This window comes from Carica papaya, chromosome 1, assembly GCF_054855325.1.
Source record: "Carica papaya isolate Zhongbai chromosome 1, ASM5485532v1, whole genome shotgun sequence".
NCBI classification, from domain to species: domain Eukaryota; kingdom Viridiplantae; phylum Streptophyta; class Magnoliopsida; order Brassicales; family Caricaceae; genus Carica; species Carica papaya.
Window position 1 is genome coordinate 9,074,861 of NC_142309.1, and position 20,316 is coordinate 9,095,176.

At 33.6% G+C, this 20,316-nt stretch overlaps 1 protein-coding gene across 11 annotated transcripts; it reads right to left on the reverse strand.

The window, feature by feature from the left end:
• Nucleotides 1-517: 517 nt before the first annotated feature.
• On the reverse strand, nt 518-15,123 carry LOC148269162 (uncharacterized). Of its 11 annotated transcripts, none has more exons than XR_015818594.1 (7): nt 14,620-15,120; nt 13,363-13,864; nt 12,741-13,250; nt 11,026-11,205; nt 9,961-10,127; nt 9,368-9,535; nt 518-537 (listed from the first exon to the last, which is right to left on the reverse strand). XR_015818594.1 is itself a non-coding variant. In XM_088218472.1 (6 exons), exons 3-6 carry the CDS (start codon nt 12,865-12,867, stop codon nt 9,428-9,430), a joined length of 582 nt encoding a protein of 193 aa, XP_088074598.1. In that variant the 5' UTR covers nt 12,868-13,250; nt 13,363-13,864; nt 14,620-15,120; the 3' UTR covers nt 8,780-9,427. The 11 variants fall into 11 exon arrangements, 2 of the variants coding, with proteins under 2 accessions (XP_088074598.1, XP_088074607.1); XR_015818593.1 differs by lacking the exon at nt 518-537 and adding an exon at nt 8,725-9,012; XM_088218472.1 differs by lacking the exon at nt 518-537 and having other exon boundaries at nt 8,780-9,535.
• Between the last annotated feature and the right edge of the window lie 5,193 nt (nt 15,124-20,316).

A 20,316-nucleotide genomic window follows, 5' to 3' on the forward strand; every position in this document is an offset into this window, starting at 1 on the left:
TGACAGTGATAATTTATACCCCCAAAATTTGAACCATCATCAAATTAAACATCTAACAAAATTTTAAGAGAAACTTGTGCTATTTTATTTCTTATTTAATATATATTTTTTCCAAATAAAATTTGATCAAAAAGTTGATCTAAAAAGTATGTGCAGTTATTTCCCTAAAACACTAAATATATACACTCCACATTCCATCCAAAATCTAACAAATCTCTGCAACTCATAGACCCAGATTTTATTATAAGCAAATAGGCATTTAAACTATTTCTTCCTGCTTCCTGGTTTTTCTTTTTCCTTATCCCCTGCAATCTTCATGCAGTCAGTCATATATTATATAATATTCATACGCAAACATATTTGGTTCAACTGCTTACATAATATCAAAAATATGTTCAAGTTACTAAAGATTGGAAAATAGTGATTACATCTATTTATTTAATACAGTAAGCATATGTTTTCTTTCTGCAAATTAGGCATTTTCTTGATTTTCTTCAAGTGCTTCTGATGGCCTCTCTGATGTAATATTAACCTAATCTGTTAAAAGTACAAGACCAAAGAATCGGATACCATACTGCACGCACATGTAAAATCAATCTGTGTTGCAGGAGAAGTAATTTTATGTGACACGTACATACTTATGAAATATTATGTTTTTAGTAACAATTAGACAAAAATTCTGAGTTGATGAATAAATTACTTTCATCAAGCTGTCAATAAAAATATATACGATAATATTCAATATATAACCGTTAGACAAAGTGGTTTCTCTTGCTGCATAATAATTTAGAAATTGATCTTATTAGCACCCAAAAGATGAAGATAATGAAAGAGAGAGTTAAATGAATGGATGCAAATGTCATAAAACAGGAATCATAAGAAACCTGAACTAAGTTCTCAGTGTCTTGAAAATCTTCAGGCCTGTACAATTTCATGCGTTGATGCCTGGGAGGCCATGTTTTTCATGGGGCAAGGGAGGCTTGGCAAGCCAAGGCAGGCCTGGACACGATAACCAGGGATTAGAGACACTATTATGTTGTTCCTCAATTTCAGAGCTTCTGGTTACTTTCCAATTTTTATTGCCCAAGCAAAAAGAAAGAAGAATGTAAACAAGTTGTTATCAAGCTTTGGACATTCTCCACCCGTTAATCTTTGGAGAGATGGCATTGCAGCTCCAATGCTCCTCAACTCCAGTAGTTCAAATAAATGTAGTTTATGTAGATTTGGCATTAAACATGCTCTTGTCCAAACTCAAATATACTCTTGAGATTATCACAATAATTAATTAATATGAAGTATCTCAAGGTTAATTGGTTGTTGCGCTGAGGAGAAAACAGTATGAAGTAGTGGACAGCAGTCTATGGTCATTAGAGAGTCAATTTGACTATAGATAATTTGAGGAGATAGGGCAAGATTTTAGTCAACACTTGTTATCTTTGTAAGAGGGCAGAGGATGCTTGTAACCACGTTCTGCTTTAGTTATCCTATGCTTTATAAGCTCTGAACTATGATTTATGGGCCGTTAGAAATCAATTGGGTTATGACAGGTTTGATGAAAGACGAAATTTGGATGTGGAAGGGCATTAGTGGCTGAAGGAAACAAGTGGACCTAATACCGCTTACTATTTTTTAAGTTGTGTTGTTCGAGAGTAATAGAAGGGTTTTTGACAGGAGTGAGGATGTAGATGGTTTTGAAGTACTTAAAAATAAATGGTTCCAAACCCTTAGTTTTATGTTATCAGGTCATCATCTTCATTCAATGGAGGATTTAATGAATCTCATTGACACTTTGATTGACTTATAAGTTTTGTATATGGATGACATCCTCTTGATGCGGATAATATATTCTTTAAACTTATATTTCAAACAAAAAGTTGGACGGCAGTCTACGTACAAATATTTAAGATTCTTGAAGCTCTCAAGTGTACATTGCTACTGCATATGTTCTTCAAATTAATAAGGTTCAAAACCCACAGAGCCTCAAGATAGTTTTGCAGTCCAATGGCTTCCTCTCCTCCAGTGAAAACAGACTCCATAATAGTGCATATCTCTAGGAAACAACTTTTCATTGCCCTGATGTTGTTTACAACTAATCCAGACAAGCAACTTATACTTACATCACACAAATATACATATTCAGCCTATTTTGGAATTCTCTCAAGACCAAAGAGAAGACTGTGGAAGTGAATTTCTAAAGTTTTGCTGTGGGTTCCAAGGTAACTAGAGAAACATCTAGTTCTTGTGTAAATATCTCTAAACTTTAGGTTCATCTCTGCATCTAAAGAAAGCGCCATCTTCACCTTCCTTCGTAGGAGGAAAAACAAAGAAATGAAATTGCTTGAAGTATGTGTCCCATAACATGAGAATTTCTTCCAATTTTGAAAAAACTTGATGCCACCCACTAATATTTGATGATTATTTCCACTCAAAATATTTTCTCTGCCTTAAAGATGCCAAAATCAACTGATAGTTCCACAGTAGGCGCTTTATCCTCCTCCAATCAAGTTCTTCATGAACCTCCTCGAAAGGGAGATCAAGGTGTTTAAGGCAGGTCAACTCTGAGATATACAAAATATCCATTGATTCTGGTGCCCTACAAATCAAGAACCTCCAAATGACTTAGTGATTCCAAAATGCTGCAGTCTGCTCAATTCCAACAAGATTCTAGTAAAAGCTGGCAAGATTGTCTAATGTCTTCAAGGAAGGACGATGTTCCACAGCTGTTCCAGAAAGATCGAGAACCTCAAACCTCATAAGTATATCCAGGTGTGGTAGTTCTCGTAACTTTGACCAGCCTTTTAACAATAAGCCGGTCAGGTTAGTCAGGGTGGAAATGAAGGGTAAACCGTCTAAGTATTGGTGTTAGATACAGGTTGAAGATTCAGATACCATCCAAAGTTTCGAAGTATAGATGCTGCTTATGTAACACCCACCTAGAATTTTATTATTTATTTATTTATTTTTTTTAATAAATACAATTTTTTAATTATTTAATTTATTTTATTATATTTTTTAATTTTAATTTAATAAAAAATTAAGTAAATTAATAAAATATTAAATTGAAAATAATTTTGAAAAAAAAAGGTAAAAATATGAGTTCTCGGAGTACTTTTAAAAAAAAATCAGAAACCGGGAGTTCAAACGCAATTTAAAAAAATTGCGCCACATCAAACGCCCGACCAACCAAGACACGCCAAGTGGTAGAGGCGCTGATGCGGGAGGCCACGCGGGGAGAGCCACGTGAGCGATCCGCATGCGTGCGATCGAACGGCTGAGGTCCGTTCCCGCGCGCACGGACAGCCCAGAGTGAATCGCGCACGGATGACTTAGATTGAACCACGATGAACGGTCCAAATTCACTCCCTATTCAATCGCGATCAGATGGTCCAGATCAAAAGTGATGGACGGCTCAGATCAAAAGCGAATGTGTATAAATAACTCCATTCGCACCCTAACCCTAACCCTAGCCGCCAGACCCCCTCGCCGGAGAAGACAACCAAGCCGCCGCCACTCGCCGCCGCACCGGAACCCTTTTCGACTGCCAAAAAAGGTAAATTTTTTTTTTTGCACGAAATTCAATTATAAACCCATCCATGGCCAAATCGAAGTGAAAGAATTGACCAATTGACCTAAAAATACAGTTGAAGCTCGACATCGCCGCCGCTGGGAATTTCAAAAATTGCCTCCGATGATGTCCTTCTCGATTCCCGTTTTGTGTAATTTTTTCACCGTTGTGATCACTGTTTTCTTCTCTACAGGTTGACCAAAGCGAAACACCCAACTGCAACATGAGCCGGAGGAGCCGCCGCACCGGAGAGCCCCGCCTCCGGTGAGTTTTAATTTTTCGTATTTTTTCGGCCCACCGAGGCCCTTTAGCATGTGTGCTCGCAGGAATAGATGTAAAATTGACCAAATTTGGCTGAAAAGGACTGACTCGAGGCGGACCGCCACTGTGGACGGCAGCGCAGTCGCTAGAGCACGGCGGAGCTGCCGTGCCGGATTTTCGAAATTGGCTGAGTAGGCCCTGGGACTGATTTTTGGGTTTATTTGGGATATTTGTAGGTACCATAAGCGCGTTTCAGTTTCCGAATAAAAATTCAGGGAATCCAGGGACCGCCTGTAGGCGCAGTAAATCATTTAACTTTTCGACATCAAATCAAGTAAAAACCCTCACCTTATTTCCCATTATAGAATTGAAGTTTGAATAAATAATAATACGATATTTTGTACAAATTAAATAGATGTGCATACTTAATCACGGATTGCTAATGGAACCTGAACCGGATATTGTTCTCTGTTGATTTTTGTTGATTTATTTTACAGTTTAAAAGTATGATGATATCTTGTTTATCTATTTTATAGTTTAAATACATATATTACTGTCTTATTTGACTACTGTTTGATTTTGGGATTTGAGACATGATTGCATTATCGGATGTATGTTTATTTATTTATGTGATTATATTTGATTTGATAATAGAGACTAAAGGAAAATAAAAAAAGGGTGTGATCAAATAAACAGATAGAATGACAGCCTTACTAGATATCTTGGGAGATGGTAGACGGACCGGGTACATAGGGAACCCTACTGTGAATGTTGTCTCATACCGGACGGGGTATGAGGATGACCTACTTTACCCTCAAACTGGACGGGGTATTGAGGTTTAATGTCTTGGGTGCTCATACCGGATGGGGTATGAGGACGACCCTGTAATTGATATTGTTAGGGAAAAAAGGTTCATGTGTAGCGAGAACACCCCTATAAACTTCCATGAATACTAGTAGGCTGGTGAAACGAGAAAATGTTATGATTTGGTTTATTGTTAATGAATATGAATTTATGATATATTCTATGTTACTGATTGTGCATGAAGTTATGATATGTATGGTATTATTGTCTCTATAGGTTGTTTTCATGAATTCCACAATGGTAAGTGAACGATAAATGATTTTAAGATTAATAAACGAATTTGCTAAATTTAGTACTCCATTAGTTGTTTTGGTTTTCTACCAACCTTTACTTCTGTGTCGGTGATATAATGTGATATCCTTACTGAGCTAGTGTAGCTCATCCTTTATTTAACTATTTCAGATCAAGAGAACCTGGTTCTAGAGCCCAATCCGCAAGAAGATTGCGAGTAGATACTAGATACTTTATATTTTCTATTACTTTTCTCATTTCTCATGTTTTTTTCAAAGAATTTATTCCGTAATATTTGTTTAGTACGTTTAAGTTATTGTGTAAGAGATATAAACCTTAACCTTTTATTTCACTTCCGCACTTAAATTATTATATATTTCCTTTTGAATTTCCGGAGTCTTTATAGTTGGTATCAAAGCCGCATTCCTCGGACCCGTTCTTTACACAATGATACTTAGAGAAACACCAAACCAATGAATTATCACTCAACCATTCCTTATGAAATACAGGTACAGAGAGATGAGGAGAGGAAGACCCCCACTAAACCGAGCAGCCCAGGATGGTTCGCTTAGGGAAAATGTTGGCCAGATATTTGAGATGCTGGAGAGATTCATTGCTGCCCAGCAGAGCCGAGAGGAGAGGAAGGAGCTACTTGACCCTTCCCCGCTGCCATAGGTTGAGCCACTATTGCAGCGAGAGGATTCCGAGCCACCCTGGTATGACCCTGCTCCTCCACAGTATTACCCGGGACCACTGCAGTATGATCCGGTGCCCCAGCCACAGTACCACCTGACACCACCACAGTACAATTCAGTGCCCCCACCGTATCAGCAAGTACCACCACAGGGCCCTCCAGTCTATCCTCAGCCTGGCCTAGTCACGCTTTGGGATTTAATAGACTTAGTTGGCTGGTAACTAAAAATTATTGAATTTCAGAGACGTTGAGTTTCCAAAGTCTAAACAAATTCTTAAGATTATAATCTATTGACAAAGCTGTACAATCAGAGAGATCAAACACCTCTAGCATTTCAAGATGATCAAGAATTTGTAAAATTTGAAGGGAGGAACAATCAGGTAGGAAAAGTTGGCGGAGGTTTGAAAAATTCTCTTCACCGAAGCCCCTCAAAGAAATTGCATTTCTGAGATCAAGTACCTCAAGATTTTTAAGCCCTCCCATGGCTGGAAGAGTTTCAAGTGAATTGCAATCTCTTAACAATAGATGGTGAAGGTTAACAAGGTTAAATACAGATGGTAAGGACTGGATACTGGTGTTTGAGTTCCCTGATGTGATCAATGATCTAGTCACCAAATATCTCAAGAACAACTAATGACTTGAGTTCTCTACTGTGATCAATATTCTCTACAAACTCACAGCCTCTAAAGACAAGAACTGTAAGTTCTTCCATTTATGACGAGGATGCTGGTAGATAACATTACAGATAATATACAAAATGTGGTGTAGGAGCTCTATGAGAGCAGTATGGCCCTTGTCAAAAGCTTCCTTCTTTTATTAAAAAGAGAAATCAAGAAGTATAAGAAATGAGCAAACATATCTCTCAAAAAAAGTTATCCATAGTTACTATAGTAACATTATAGAATTCAGTCAGGAACTTAAACACAGTACTACTAAGAACATTTATACATTTGATTTTTGTACACTTCTCCAACGTGAATATAAATTATGTCACCCAGATGGTTTTTTGAGTCAAGTTTATGCCTTGACCTATACAACCAAAGATTGACGTGAAAAATCAAAACTTCTCCCTATATTTTTCTCAATTTTCGTTTCAACCATCTAGATCTAATGTAAAAGCACAGTGATAAAAATGAAAAGGAGACTCACCCAAAAGACATGTTAAGCAACCAATATTATTTTGGTAAATTAATGAATTGAATGAGGCATTGCATCTTAGAATCTTCATGATGTTTCCTTTATCTTCATGGTCGTGGTCATCTTCTTCCTCTAGCTGTTTCTCAACAAGTCCCATAGAATCTATCTCCCTGGTAAGATTTTATAAGACTACAGCTTGGACACTTCCCTCAGTCTACTTCACTGATTGGGAGCGGCTTGTTAAATCCCTCCTCGTTAGTTATAAATTTATACAACCTCCCAAAACACAAACAAGATGTGTGTGTATACATATAAATATATGTATATACCCATTGACAAGGCTGAACAGGATGAATCAATATCTGATTTGAATCATCCAGTTGTGTTTTATTCAAGTTCAGACCCTTGAACTAATTAGAATATAATAAATGTTAAACCCATATTTTTTTCACTAATTAAACATTAAATTTGTTTATTTTAAAGTAAACATTAAAAAATGATTAATTCTTAAATATTGTGTGGCTAAATCATGATTAAATTTAGTAATAATCAAAGTAAAACTTTAAAAAAAATTAATCACAAAATTTATTGAAAACAATCAAATAATCACCAGCAAAAGAAAAAAGAAAAAAAAAAGCTATTTATCTCTTCGTCCACATTGATAGAATAACATTACTCAAGTTAAACAAGCAAAAAAGAAACAGAATAAGAGTTAGCCAAAAAATGATTGTTGAGTGTGTCAACTAAATTATGTTAATCAAATGAAGATTTCAAAATGGAACACTACCAGCCACCATTTGTTTCTACTCTGGTGTTTGATCTCTATGATGTTGGATTTTAGTTTATGACTACTTTTTTTATTTTCGTCACAGCGATCAATCACAAACCATAAGAATTTTCCTCAAAAGCCAAAAATTCCTCTTGGGAATTTCCAAACACCTAATTATCACTCAATTCACGCTCAGCAGAGCATAAGACAGAGATCAAAACCAATAAGAGAAGAGACAAAAAAGATGGTAAATTTGCATACTTCAATCATAACCTGCGATATCAATTCACTTCAACTAACACTGCCACTTTAGGGCTTACGAAAAGAAGACAATCAAACTAGAAAAAGTCCTTCAAAGAGGGAGTTAAAGACCAAAAGTTTTAGCAATTCCATTACCTAACATCCAAAAGGAGATCAACACAAGAAAGAAAAACAAGCTACCAATCTCCTCCATACTCTTATCTCAAGAAAAGTTTTTCACTTTCCTGATTCCCCAGCGTTTCTTTCTACTGGCTCTTTCAATATATAATACATATAAACAATTATATATACCATTATGGCTACAAAATTTGCCCCTAATATACAGAAAGAGGCTAAACTATCATTAGCCTATCAAGTTAGCTCCTTTTTTTCCTTGGTTTCCTTCAAAGGGATGTAATAGCCTCATTAATGTAAGTCGCCCAAAGTACAGGACAAAAGAGTTAAACTATTGTTTTATGAAGTCAAACACTAATCTTCTTCCTTCTCCACACAACAACCAGTCAGCAATTTAAAATTTTTCCTCCAACCAAACAAACAGTAGAAATGAAATCAGTAGAGAGTGAGCTCTTTCTTTTTTCTTTTTCCTTTCATTGGAAAAACCTTAAAACAACTCAAAAGGGACACAAACAATCTGATGTACATTGCAGTTTAAACTTGTTCAAAGCTTTCCCTTCATTTAAAAATGTTTTACCATGGTTATGCACCTAAGAATTCCACAGTGAAAATAATAGAAATCCCTAAAAATATAGCAGACCAACACATGATTCTCCACTCCTTAGGACATGATCAAAGCACCATAGATATAGCCAACCACACACTAATTTTCCAGTTCCACAAACCACTAGCAGGAACCAATAGTTGGCTAAGGAAATAATGTCACTTACAAAAGCATGAGCATTTCAGTAATGATACTCCAAATTTCCAACGGAAAATTCCCAACAATAAGCAGAAATGTTTAATTTATGCATTGCCAAGAAAAGAATTTACCACAAGAATCTCTCAACTAAAGTTGGCAAGGGCATCTCGTTAACTTAAATGCAAATACATGAAACTCAAGTACAAACATGAGAACCCCTTGTTGAAAATAAGTAGCATAAACGTTATTACCTCTTTTCAGAAAATAAATTTAAATTACAAGAGAAATATTTCTGCTTTTGTTAAAGCTCTTGGAAATACCAATAACTTCTGAATAATCTTAGACTTCTTTTCATCATCAGCTTCGGTACTATTCTGAAAGGTAGAGATGGTCAACTTCACTAATGTTTTCGTATTCTCAAAGAAAACTTTCACCAGGAAAAGATCAATCTCATGTCCAACAAACATGTTAATGTAAAAAAATTCCAGACAATTTGGCATCCCAATAGTCTCAAGGTTTCTGAATTCCATTCCAAAGTCAACATGTAGGAAGACTGTTCTTGTGCTTGCACATTTTAATATAGTTCAGAAAAGCAAAATAATAATAACAATAATAATAATAATAACTATGGCAAGCATGGATTTCAACAATTAAAAACCTTCTGTCTCAAATGATAGTGGCTAATACATACGAGTTAAATAAGAAGAGAATCAAAGTTTAGGAACTCACAAGCATTAGAAACTAAGCGCTATGTATATTCAGCATTCTACCAAGGAGGACCATAATCATCTATATATGTCTCTTGGACAGCCAGACAGACAGATATACATTGCTTAGGTTGTTAATAGTAATTGCATTTGTATATATCCATGAATTACTGGCCCTGTAAAAGAGAACCTGCAACACCAAGGAATGTCATAGGTTACTTGCATTTTTAAAAAGGAAACGTAAGAGGATGCATTAAAAAAATCAAGTAATTAGCAATAAAAAAAGGAACGTTCAATAAGTAGAAGAAATGGACAAAGCATACACCTCCTGGAACAAATTATCCACAACCACCACCTTAACACTACAGAGTTTAGTCAGCAACTTAAATGCAGTCGACTAAGAACATCTACACTCATTTTATTTCTGTAAACTTTTCCAACTTGAATACGTGCATAATGAATAGAACCGTCCCTAATATCATAATTTTGTGCAAGATTTTCTCTTAATATAAATAACTTGAGACTTCGGGTATGAAGATTGATCTTAGTGTTTTTGAGCCCACACTAATAGTCTATCTGAAGATATCTGAGTCTGAGAGCAGAGATATTTAGAACCTTTAGAGAATACAGATCACAATTCCTCAATTGCATGGATTCCAGCACTGGACTTGATGAGAATAATTCCCTTGTCAGATCACCACCAGAGAAAATGACACCTCCCAGACGCAACTCTCTGAGAGTGAAAAAATAAATGGATGTGGACCATCTGAGAACATAGCATCCTACCAAAAAAGAAAATCTTTTGAATGCTCTGGAGGAAAAGATGAAAGAGCCAGACCAACTTAGTTCAGAAAAAAGAGCTTCAATAACGAGATCTTCAAATTATGCTTCAAAGCAAAATCAAACTCGGCCTTTAAAATGATGTATACTCTTCCTCAACATAATTTGAATTTGATAGTTGGTATATCTGTGTCGTCATGATACAACAGCATTTGGTTTATGAATTCTTCAAAATGATCAAGTCTGTCTACTTTCAGCACCAACAAATTGTAAGGAATCAAATACAAGATTATGAAGACACTCATAGGTGTATCTCCACTTTTTGAACAAAATGCATGTTCTTATTGCGTCTTGTATAGGGAGCATATAGAGAATATGCTTGCAAAGATCTTCTGGAAAGCTGCTTAGTCTATCTACAGATTCTACATTAACATTTTCCTTCTGAGGTGAGTGCATCACTTATTCTCCCAACATTTGCATAAAAGAAATGAAGTCTCCTTAAGTCCGCTAATTCTATGATTTAGACATGTCAAAAAGAAACTGTCATTAGCAAGATAAACTATTCAAGTATATTATGGTGACCGAACAATTTTCACACCATACTTAAGCCAAAGGAATTACTCTAGTATTATAGTGAAAAGCAATTTTCCTTATCACACTGAAGCTAAAGGATGAACTTTTCATGTTAGTCAAAAATAAATGTGCACAATGAAATAGTAAATTCAGATAAAGGAGAGAAAATAAAACATTTTTTAAATGAAAAGTAGTATAGTTGTATTGCTACGAGCACCAAAAGTGCAAAACATGTACAATTATTTACAGCTTAGTCCTCCAAGACCAAAAGTGCAAAACATCTATTTTCAGCACATCAAAACCCTCAAACGCTTTACTATTCCTAACCTTCCACATGTCCACATAAGTGCAATAGGGATCGTGTCAGCAAGAATACAGCTGTTTCTAAGATGCTCCCACGCCCATATCTCATCTTTAATTGAGCCCAAATAAACCCAGCTAACTCACAAGCAACTGTAAACCATATACCACAGCTGATAGACAGCAGGACACTGCAAGAGAAGGTGTCTGCAGCTCTCCTCGGCCAGTTTGCAGAGGTAGCAAGCATTTACCAAAATTAGTCCCCATTAAACATTAGAGATAAAGAATATTATACGAGTAAGTTGGTTCTCAGTTTTGTATCATTTCTTAGGCACCATGCTAAAGGATAGAATTAAGAACACTCTGCAGTTAGAAATAAATAACAGATTCATGCTATATTTGGAACAACTTAACTATTTTTTGAATTTATTTGAAAATCCACACTTGGTTTGACTATGGGATAATGAAAATATTATTGAAAGATAATAAAAGTTTACCTTCTAGGAAATTCCAAGTAATGTTGAAACACTGAACTCTAAATTCTATCAATTTTCACGGAATTAAAAATTGATTATTCCACTTTCATATAAAATTTTCCTAAATGTCAATTTATCATTTAAATACAATTTTGACTATTCCTTAATGAATCAAAGAGTGGTTTTCTAAATGACTTCCACAAGTGATGTTCTTTTGTTCTAAACATAGCACTAGGACTTACTTCCTATATGATACTTTTCAAACCATTTGCCCCAACACGAAAATGTCGTAAAGACTACCAAAGAAAGAAGCTCTCAACACAATAAAGCTTGAAGGAATTCAATTGCATCTCTCACAATGAAAAGGACATTCATTATTTGCCAAAGAAGATTGTGACAAGAAATCAACACTTCAGGTTTGAATCCATTCTTGAGCAAAGCAATTTCATTGAAAAAAACTTTTTATAAATGAACCACCAACGTAATTGAGCATTAAAAGCATGAAATTGATTATCCAATATACACTAAGAGAACTTTACTTGTATGCTTACTCTAATTAATTTCAGAAGGGAAGAATATCAAAGAAAGAAAATTCACAATGCCAAACATAACAAACTAATTTGTCAAGTTGTAATTTATAAAGCCCACTAGAGAACAGCAAAGTAAAGACTACCAGAACAAGGCACAACATAGATTATACAATTATGGTAGCAATATAAGCAAGAATAAGATATAATATATCGTTAAAAGAGGGGGGGAAGTCAATTGATGAAAACATTCCATAACCCTAACCCTAACCCATTCAACCCCATGATGGAGAAATGACATACAACTAGAAAGAAAATGATGAAGAAGATCAATACCAAGAGAACACAGTTAGAGAAAAACATTTAACCAATAAAGTCAGTGATAAGACAAGAAAATGTTGGATTTGGATAATAACTGTTATTGTTATTTTATTAATTTACTTAGTGTCCATTTGACGCAAATCTGATGCTTGTGCTGTGAGGAAAAAGATAAAAATACTTTAAACATGACTTCTGGAAAAACAACTTTAAGTGGAAAACAGTTTTGGCTGTACAATTCTGTGAATGTTATTTATTTTTTTTTTTGGAGATCATGATCAGATTAAACTTCAAATCATATTCATGTAATCTTCTTTATGAATCATGAAAAACTAATCAGTGATTCTTCATCATTTTATCACACAATAAGAAAAGTAGATATAGGATGTGAACGTTGCAGACCTCAGCCAGCAAATATTACCTCTTCCATTAACTTGCCTCCAATTCATGTCACAAACATGATTCCCCGGAAACTCAGCTGAGACTAGAATCCTTTTCCTCTTTAAGGTCCAAATTCCTAAGATATACTGCAATCTGTATTCCTCCATCTGGAATATTAATTCTCAATGAAGAACCTGTTCTGACATCATATCATCCAGATAAGCACAAGAAATTATCAACATCCATTTGCTATAACGAACAAGAAGCTAGTTTGTCCAGCCTTCCATTTTAGAAAATTCTTAATAAAATAAACATGAAAAACAAGGGGACGCATGATCTCCTCCACTGTATGATACGGAGTCTGTATATGCTATTGATAACATAATCAAATGCACGTTTATTTGGGTTTACTATGGTATGAAAATCTGTGTCCTCTATTCTTCTAGCTCTGCTGTGGATCATACTTCAATTGACAGGCAGCATAAAAGTCGTTCCTGGTATGAATCTTTCCTTCCACTTGTCTATGTAGTCTGCAGCAAAACAAAAGTACCTGAAAAGTGCTATGAAAAAACATATTACTACTGCATAAGAAAATTTTAGTACGGTTTACTGCGTTGACATCACTCGCTAGTTAACAGGAAAGAGAGTTTGCAGTGTATAACCTGAAGAGAATTAAGTTACTAGCATCACTCCTCATCCCCAACCAAAACCTTTGTAAGCCATTCACAGAATTGTTCGACCTTCCCCCGTTTAGTACGGTTTACTGTATTGACATCACTCGTTAGTTGATCAAGAAAGAGAGTTCGCAGTGTATAACCTGAAGAGAATTTCAGTTACTAGCATCACTCCTCATCCCCAACCAAAACCTTTGCAAGCCATTCACAGAATTGCTCAACCTCCTCCGGTTTAGTACAGTTACTGTATTGACATCACTCGCTAGTTGATCAAGAAAGAGATTTTGCAGCGTATAACCTTAAGAGAATTTCAGTTACCAGCATCACTCCTCATCCCCAACCCAAACTTTCGCAAGCCATTCACACAATTTTCTTTGGAACGAAAAAAAAATTTTGTGAATGGCTGGCGAAGGTTTTGGTTGGGGATTGTTCAGCGTCCTCCAGTTTTGGGCCATTTTTAAAGAGTGCATAAAGCTTATTGTAAAAAGTGCTGTCAATATAAAATATGGTGTTATATTAGTTAATTACATTACAAATTAATAATAAATCTTGAAATAGTAAAAAGTTAGATAACGACAAATCATGAGGTTGCATGTTTTCTTCAAAAGGAAAACTAAGAGGATGCATTATCCATCAATCAAGTGTGCATGATCATGGTTACGATATAGCGTTTATAAATGATACAAATGAATGCATTCCTGGGATCTATGTTGGTCAACGCAAAATGCGACTAAACCTAAACCTAAATTTTAACCAGCAGAAATGTCCAAGTATACGTCACAACCAATATTAACCATTAAGGCCAGATTGCAATAACTGCATTAAGTAGTATTTAAACCTAAAAGTTGTTAATCAATACATACTTTTTTTAAATAGCAAATCAATACATGCCATCTACAAGAAAAATTATTGTCCACACAATTGGAAAAAAAAAGTCAGAAATTGCCATAGATTCTCCTGCATGAAGCAGATACAACCACGATATGGATAAATTAGGCTTTGAAAATCGGTATACCAGTTCACTTAGGATATATAACTGAAAATGACAACCAGAGAACAGAAAGGTAAATTACTAGAATTTAATTCCAGTATCCATCCGTATATAATCAACAATTTAATTCACATATATTAGATCCAAACAAGGAAACGAGATTCAAAATCCAATCAATTATATTTAACAAACTCAAATTATTTAAAGAAAAATGACCGCAAATCCAAATTGACCCTAATTATAAATGAAGTTACCTGGATAATTTTTTTAGCAAAGTTCATTGCTTGACCCAAACAACCAGTGATTGAAATGAAAGATCAAAAAATTTCTCTTGTTTTCCTCAACTCCCGCTTCAACCGATCGTGACGCAATCCAAATCAAGTGCAAAAGCATAGTAATAAAAGATTAAAAGGACGCTCACCCAAGAGACGAGATTATCTTGGTTGATCACTGACTTGACGAAAGGACTGCATCTTCACGATGCATGACGCTTCCTTCATCTTCGTCGTCGTCGTCATCTTCTTTTCTCTAACTGTTTCGCAAGAGGTTTCATAGCATCCATCTCTCTGGTAAGATTCTATGAAACCACAGCTAACTCAGAAGCGGCGGCTCGTTCGATCTCTTGTGGTTAGCGATGCATTTATAAACCCTAGCCTCTCAATACCTATTGACAGCACCGAACAGGCTGGGTCGTTCGTCTGTCTTGCAAAATGCCCCAATCCAATTGTTCTTCATTTGGGTTCGGCCCCCTCTCTCTTCCACCAAAAACAATATTTTATAAAATCATTTTTTATAATTTTAAATTTTGAATCAATTTTCGAATTCTAAAAACGATATGCAATGTTTTTGGATAAATATATTATTATGAAAGAGTATATTCGTATGGGACATGTAATAAATAATAAAATATTTAATTAATTTAAAATAATTTTGAATATTTCAAATATTAAATATATTAAATTTCAATAATCAAATAAAAGATTATGATTAAATAATAAAACAGATTCATTAAAAAAATTCTTTATGTTAGGGTAATAACACCGATTATTATTTAAAAAAAATATCATAATTTTAGATATCTTTCATTGTTGGTCAAATCATGATCATATTTAGTAATAATTAAAAATAAAATTTAAAAAAATAAAAATATATACAAAATTTTTTACAACTAATTAGAAAATCATCATCAAAAATAAATTTCTATTTATGTCATTTTTTTCATAATAATCTAATATTTTTTATCTTTATTGCAATAGTTGAACAACCAATAATAAAATGACAACAAAATATACTTAAATACTAAATAATTAGACATATAAATAATATTAAAAAAAACTGCATCTCAAAACAAAAATAATTTTAGCTAAATGCTAGACAAAGGTTCAATAAGAGCGGCAATAGTTTTTTGTAATGTCCTCTACTTTCTTTTTTTATTTTTTCTTGTTTTATTTAATCAGTTGATTCGGTTGGTTAACGAGGTTTGATAATTTTTTTTTTGTTTTGAAATTTTTTTAACCAAATCAAGTAAAACTAGTATTTCACTTGATTTTTCAATTTAAAATATATTCAGTTCCGTTTCATTTTTTTTCATTCTTAATTGATCGATTAAGTCAGTTAATAAAATTCATTAATTTTTTTTTTTAAAATTCTTTTAACTAAGCCAACTTCTTCTAAACCCCCTATATTGAGGGTATTTATTAGCACTCCATGAGTATAGCTCAAATAGAATGTTTTTAAAAAAAAACATCAGAAAATGAGAATGAGGATAAAAAAAATTCTTAATTCAGATAAACTCACATGTACATTTTTCCAATTATGTTGGGATATTATAAAGGATAATTTGATGAAAGTTTTTGAAAAATTTCACTTGAATGAGAGAATTTGTAAAAATATGAAATCAACATTGATCATCCTAATATCAAAGAAAAACATGTCAAAAAGGATATTGGATTGTTATCCCTTATAACTAATAAAGTAGTGTGACATATGCATAGAACCAAAAAGGAATGGTCCTAAAACTAGATTCCAATAAGGCATTTGGCAGGATGAACTGGGGGTTTTCGCTTAACTGTGGCTCCAAAGAGATTTGGATAAGAGGAGATGTATATAAGGTTGTTTATCATTAGCCTCCTCTGTAACCGTAGTGAATGGGCAAACATCTCAGAGGTCTTATAGTATCTGAGGTAGAAGACAAGAAAATCCTCTCTCTCCAATTTTTTTATACCTAAGTAGATGATTTTAACCAAATGCTTGACAAAGGTTTAATAAGAGGGGTAATGTTTTTTCTGTGATGCTCTTTATTTTCTTTTTCTATTTTTCCTAGCTCATGATTCAGAAGGATAGATCATCTTTCTCATTATAAGTTCTCATCTTTAACCTCAATAATATCTCTTTTTCTGTCCAAAAAAAAATTAGTATTTTGTATTATTACTCTTTTCAGCAACTAATTGTTGAAATTCTTGGAAATGCTAATAACTTTTTCATAATAATAGATTTCTTTCCATCATCAGTTTTTGTACAATCCAAAAAAGTGGAGATGATCAACTTCACCAATACTTCTCCATTCTCAAGGAAAACCTTCACCAAGCAAAGATTAATTTTATGTCCAAACGTGTTAATGTAAATATATTTTAAAAAATGTCGCATCCCAATAGTCTCAATGTTTTCTGAACTCTCATCCAAAGTTGAAAAATATGAAGGTTGCTCTTGCACCCATGAATCACTGGCCTCGTAGAAGAGAAACTGAAAAACCAAATTTTAAGGAAAGTGGAAGGACTATGCATTAACTGTCAAACAAGAGCAAAGAAAACTCCCATAAGCTTTTAGCAAAAAAAAAAGTAAGAAGTATAAGAAATAGCCAAAGCATATACCTCCCAAAACAAATTATCTACGGATAGTAACATTACAAAGTTCACTCAGCAATTTAAAAGCAGTGTGAGTACGAACATTCAAACTTATCTGGTTTCTAGTGAAATACTCACTTTCCTATGTAGTTTAATTCCAGTATCCATCTGTATTGCTTAATTGTTAAAAAGCTTTTAACATGATATAATCAACAATTTAATTCACATATACTAGATGCAAACACAGAAAACAAGATTCAAAATCCAATCAATCATATTTAACAAAATCAAATTATTTAAACAAAAATGATTATAAATCCAAGTTGACCCAAATTATAAATGAAGTTTCCTAGATCATTTTTTTAGTCAAGTTCATTGCTTGACCTAAACAATCAGTGATTGAAATGAAAAATTGAAAACGTAGAAGCTTCCTTCATCTTCATCGTCGTCGTCGTCTTCTTTCTCTTGCTGTTTGGCAACAAGTCCCGTGGCATCCATCTCTCTGATAATATTCTATGAAACAACAGCTACATGCGGCGCCTTTTATCCCTTGGAGTTAAAGATGAATTTATAAACCCTACCTCTCAAAACACAAAGAAGATGAATATATAGTTATTGGCAGCACCGAACAGGCTGCTTGTTCGTCTCTCCTGCGAAATACCCTAATCCAATCGTTCTTCATTTGGGTTCGCCCTAAGAAATGTTAAATCAACTTTTCTTCCAACAAAAACAAGACAATATATTTTTATTTTATTTTATTCAATGGATTACATTACAACTCTGGTTGACCTAGCAGCAAGTCAGCAATATTTTGACTTTAGGTGTGTACTGCCAATTAATTTAGCCCAAATGCATGCATGCATATATGTGTATGCACATGAAATAACATAAATTCAAGCTAAAGATTCAAGCTAAAGACTTGCTCCATTTGTTAGTACACGAACCTTCAATTGCTATCCAACAATGTCAATACAGCTATAGAAGCTACCAATTTTTTTTTTTTTTAATTTTGATTGAAAAATTAAATTTAAAAATAAAAAATGTGAGTCCATGAAAACATTTAAGGTGAAATCAAAATAATAAATCTAAATTTTGATTTTGTGGCATCAACTGGTAGTGCTGCAAAATTATCGATTTTAATATGCAAACAGACATGCTCCAAGAAATTGGTGATCGGAGCCACGGAATGTTAAAAAAATATTGAAGTCATAGAATGATAAATTAAAATAATAATATAATAATTTTTTATAAATTAAAATATGTATTTTAGTGTATCCATTATTATTTTCAATTAAAAAATTATTATTTTCCTATATATATATATATATATTTTTTTTCTTGATTAACAAATCAATATTAAGTATACCTCCACTATGTAAGGGTGGTAAAATAAATTTTATCTCAAAACTCATTTCTTTTAAAAAGAATTTAACAGATTTTGAGTAAAATCTGCCTTTAGTTAGTTGCAATGAAATATATAGAACAAAATTACGAGTTTATCTTTAGAGTTATTTAATAAATTTAATGTTTTAGATATAATAAATAAAATAGGCGAGGTAATTGAAATTAACTTTGTTGGAAATGGCTGTGCATGTGTTAATTATATCTCAATATATACTAACTTACTTTTGAATTTACAACTTTTTACAGTCAATGCTAATACCATCATTATCTAGTTTAGTATTTTAAAAACAAATTGTAACTTTTTAAAATCTTTCAAGTTCAATTTTATCTAATTTTTATTTATTTTTCTCCTTCTAGTAAAAAAATTATATATATTTTTTAAATAAAAAAATAGATTTTTCATTAAGAAAATACCATCGTGCTTTTTAAAAAAAAAAGAAAAAGAAAATAAAAGTTATGAATACAAATGTCATATAAATCGTTCATGAACATACAAGAAATAAATAATACATGGTATTTCAAGAAAATGACTCACGTGCACCCATTACTTTCTTCCGTTTATATTACTTTCCTTCAATCTCCAAACCAAAGTTCGCCATTTTTGTTCCGAGTCTCTGTTTCTCTCTTTGCAAGCAACCCATAGAGAGAACAAAGAGACTGACCAACAAACATTTCCATTAATGCTAATTCTGATTTTCCTCTCGGCTACTCTTGCTGAGATGCTTCCTCATCAAGATCCTCAAATATGAGCCCCAACAGTTTACCAATGATCTCGATGTTTCCCACAACGATTCTTCCGATTCCACCACTCACTTCTATAAGTTTTTTACTCCCTTTGCATTTTCTTGGGTTTCGTGTCTCCTTTTTTGTGGGAGTTTTAATTTTCTTGAATTAACAATGTTTAGAATCTTCTCCTTTTGGGTAATAATTTATGTAATTAATATGCGTTTACAATGGGCTGGCTTTAAAGTACTGATCTTGAACGTGTGTTCATATGACGACTGGTCGGTATTTATTGAGGCATCTGGATTCTTCTTCAAAGTCGTCTAGATCTTTTTCCTCATTTGTATTCTAATTCATTTCTTGGTAGCCTCAAGAAAAATAATCACGCTTTAGCTTTGGAGGTGGTGGTGGTAATTGATGATTCTTGTCGGTATGTACTCTGTAATTTCAGATTGATTAGTAAATACGCACATTGTTGTTGTTGCCGCTGGTGAAAAGACATGACCTATAAATCTCTGTGTAGATTTTGGATTTGGAGAAAGTGCAAGAATTTTATGATGCTTTATTTGGAGAATTTTCTCAAGATATTTGGAGGACGTGCAAGAGTCTAGGCGTTGCTCATATCATGTTTACAAAGTTGGTGATTCTACATTTAAGTGTTTGTTTCTAAAGAAAGTTTTGATCCAAGAAATTGTCTGTGACTTTGTATATCTCTATTTAGCTTTCAATAGAAATTTCCAGACGGGAAAACGAATCAAGAGAAAAAAAGATCCAATCTTGAGAAAGAAAATGAAAAAAAAAAAACGAATTTATTCAACCCAGAAAAGATGAAAAAACTGAAGGAAAAAAATATCTCCAAATTGAAAATCATAACATTCTTGCATTTTCACCAAAATCCTGAATCTACACAGAGATTTTATAGTTCATGTATTTTCACCAATAATAACATACGTGTTTGCTGTGTCAAGTAAACTTTAAAAA

What these genes read in the sequence shown, in the direction of transcription:
- LOC148269162 (XM_088218472.1), bottom strand. Translation starts at nt 12,867, where the DNA reads ATGGAGGAATACAGATTGCAGTATATCTTAGGAATTTGGACCTTAAAG. An exon ending in GAGGCAAGTTAATGGAAGAG is followed by an intron (nt 11,206 to 12,740) that starts GTAATATTTGCT and finishes GGAGAGCTGCAG; the next exon opens with ACACCTTCTCTTGCAGTGTC. An exon ending in GTGATCTGTATTCTCTAAAG is followed by an intron (nt 9,536 to 9,960) that starts GTTCTAAATATC and finishes TTGGTGTTGCAG; the next exon opens with GTTCTCTTTTACAGGGCCAG.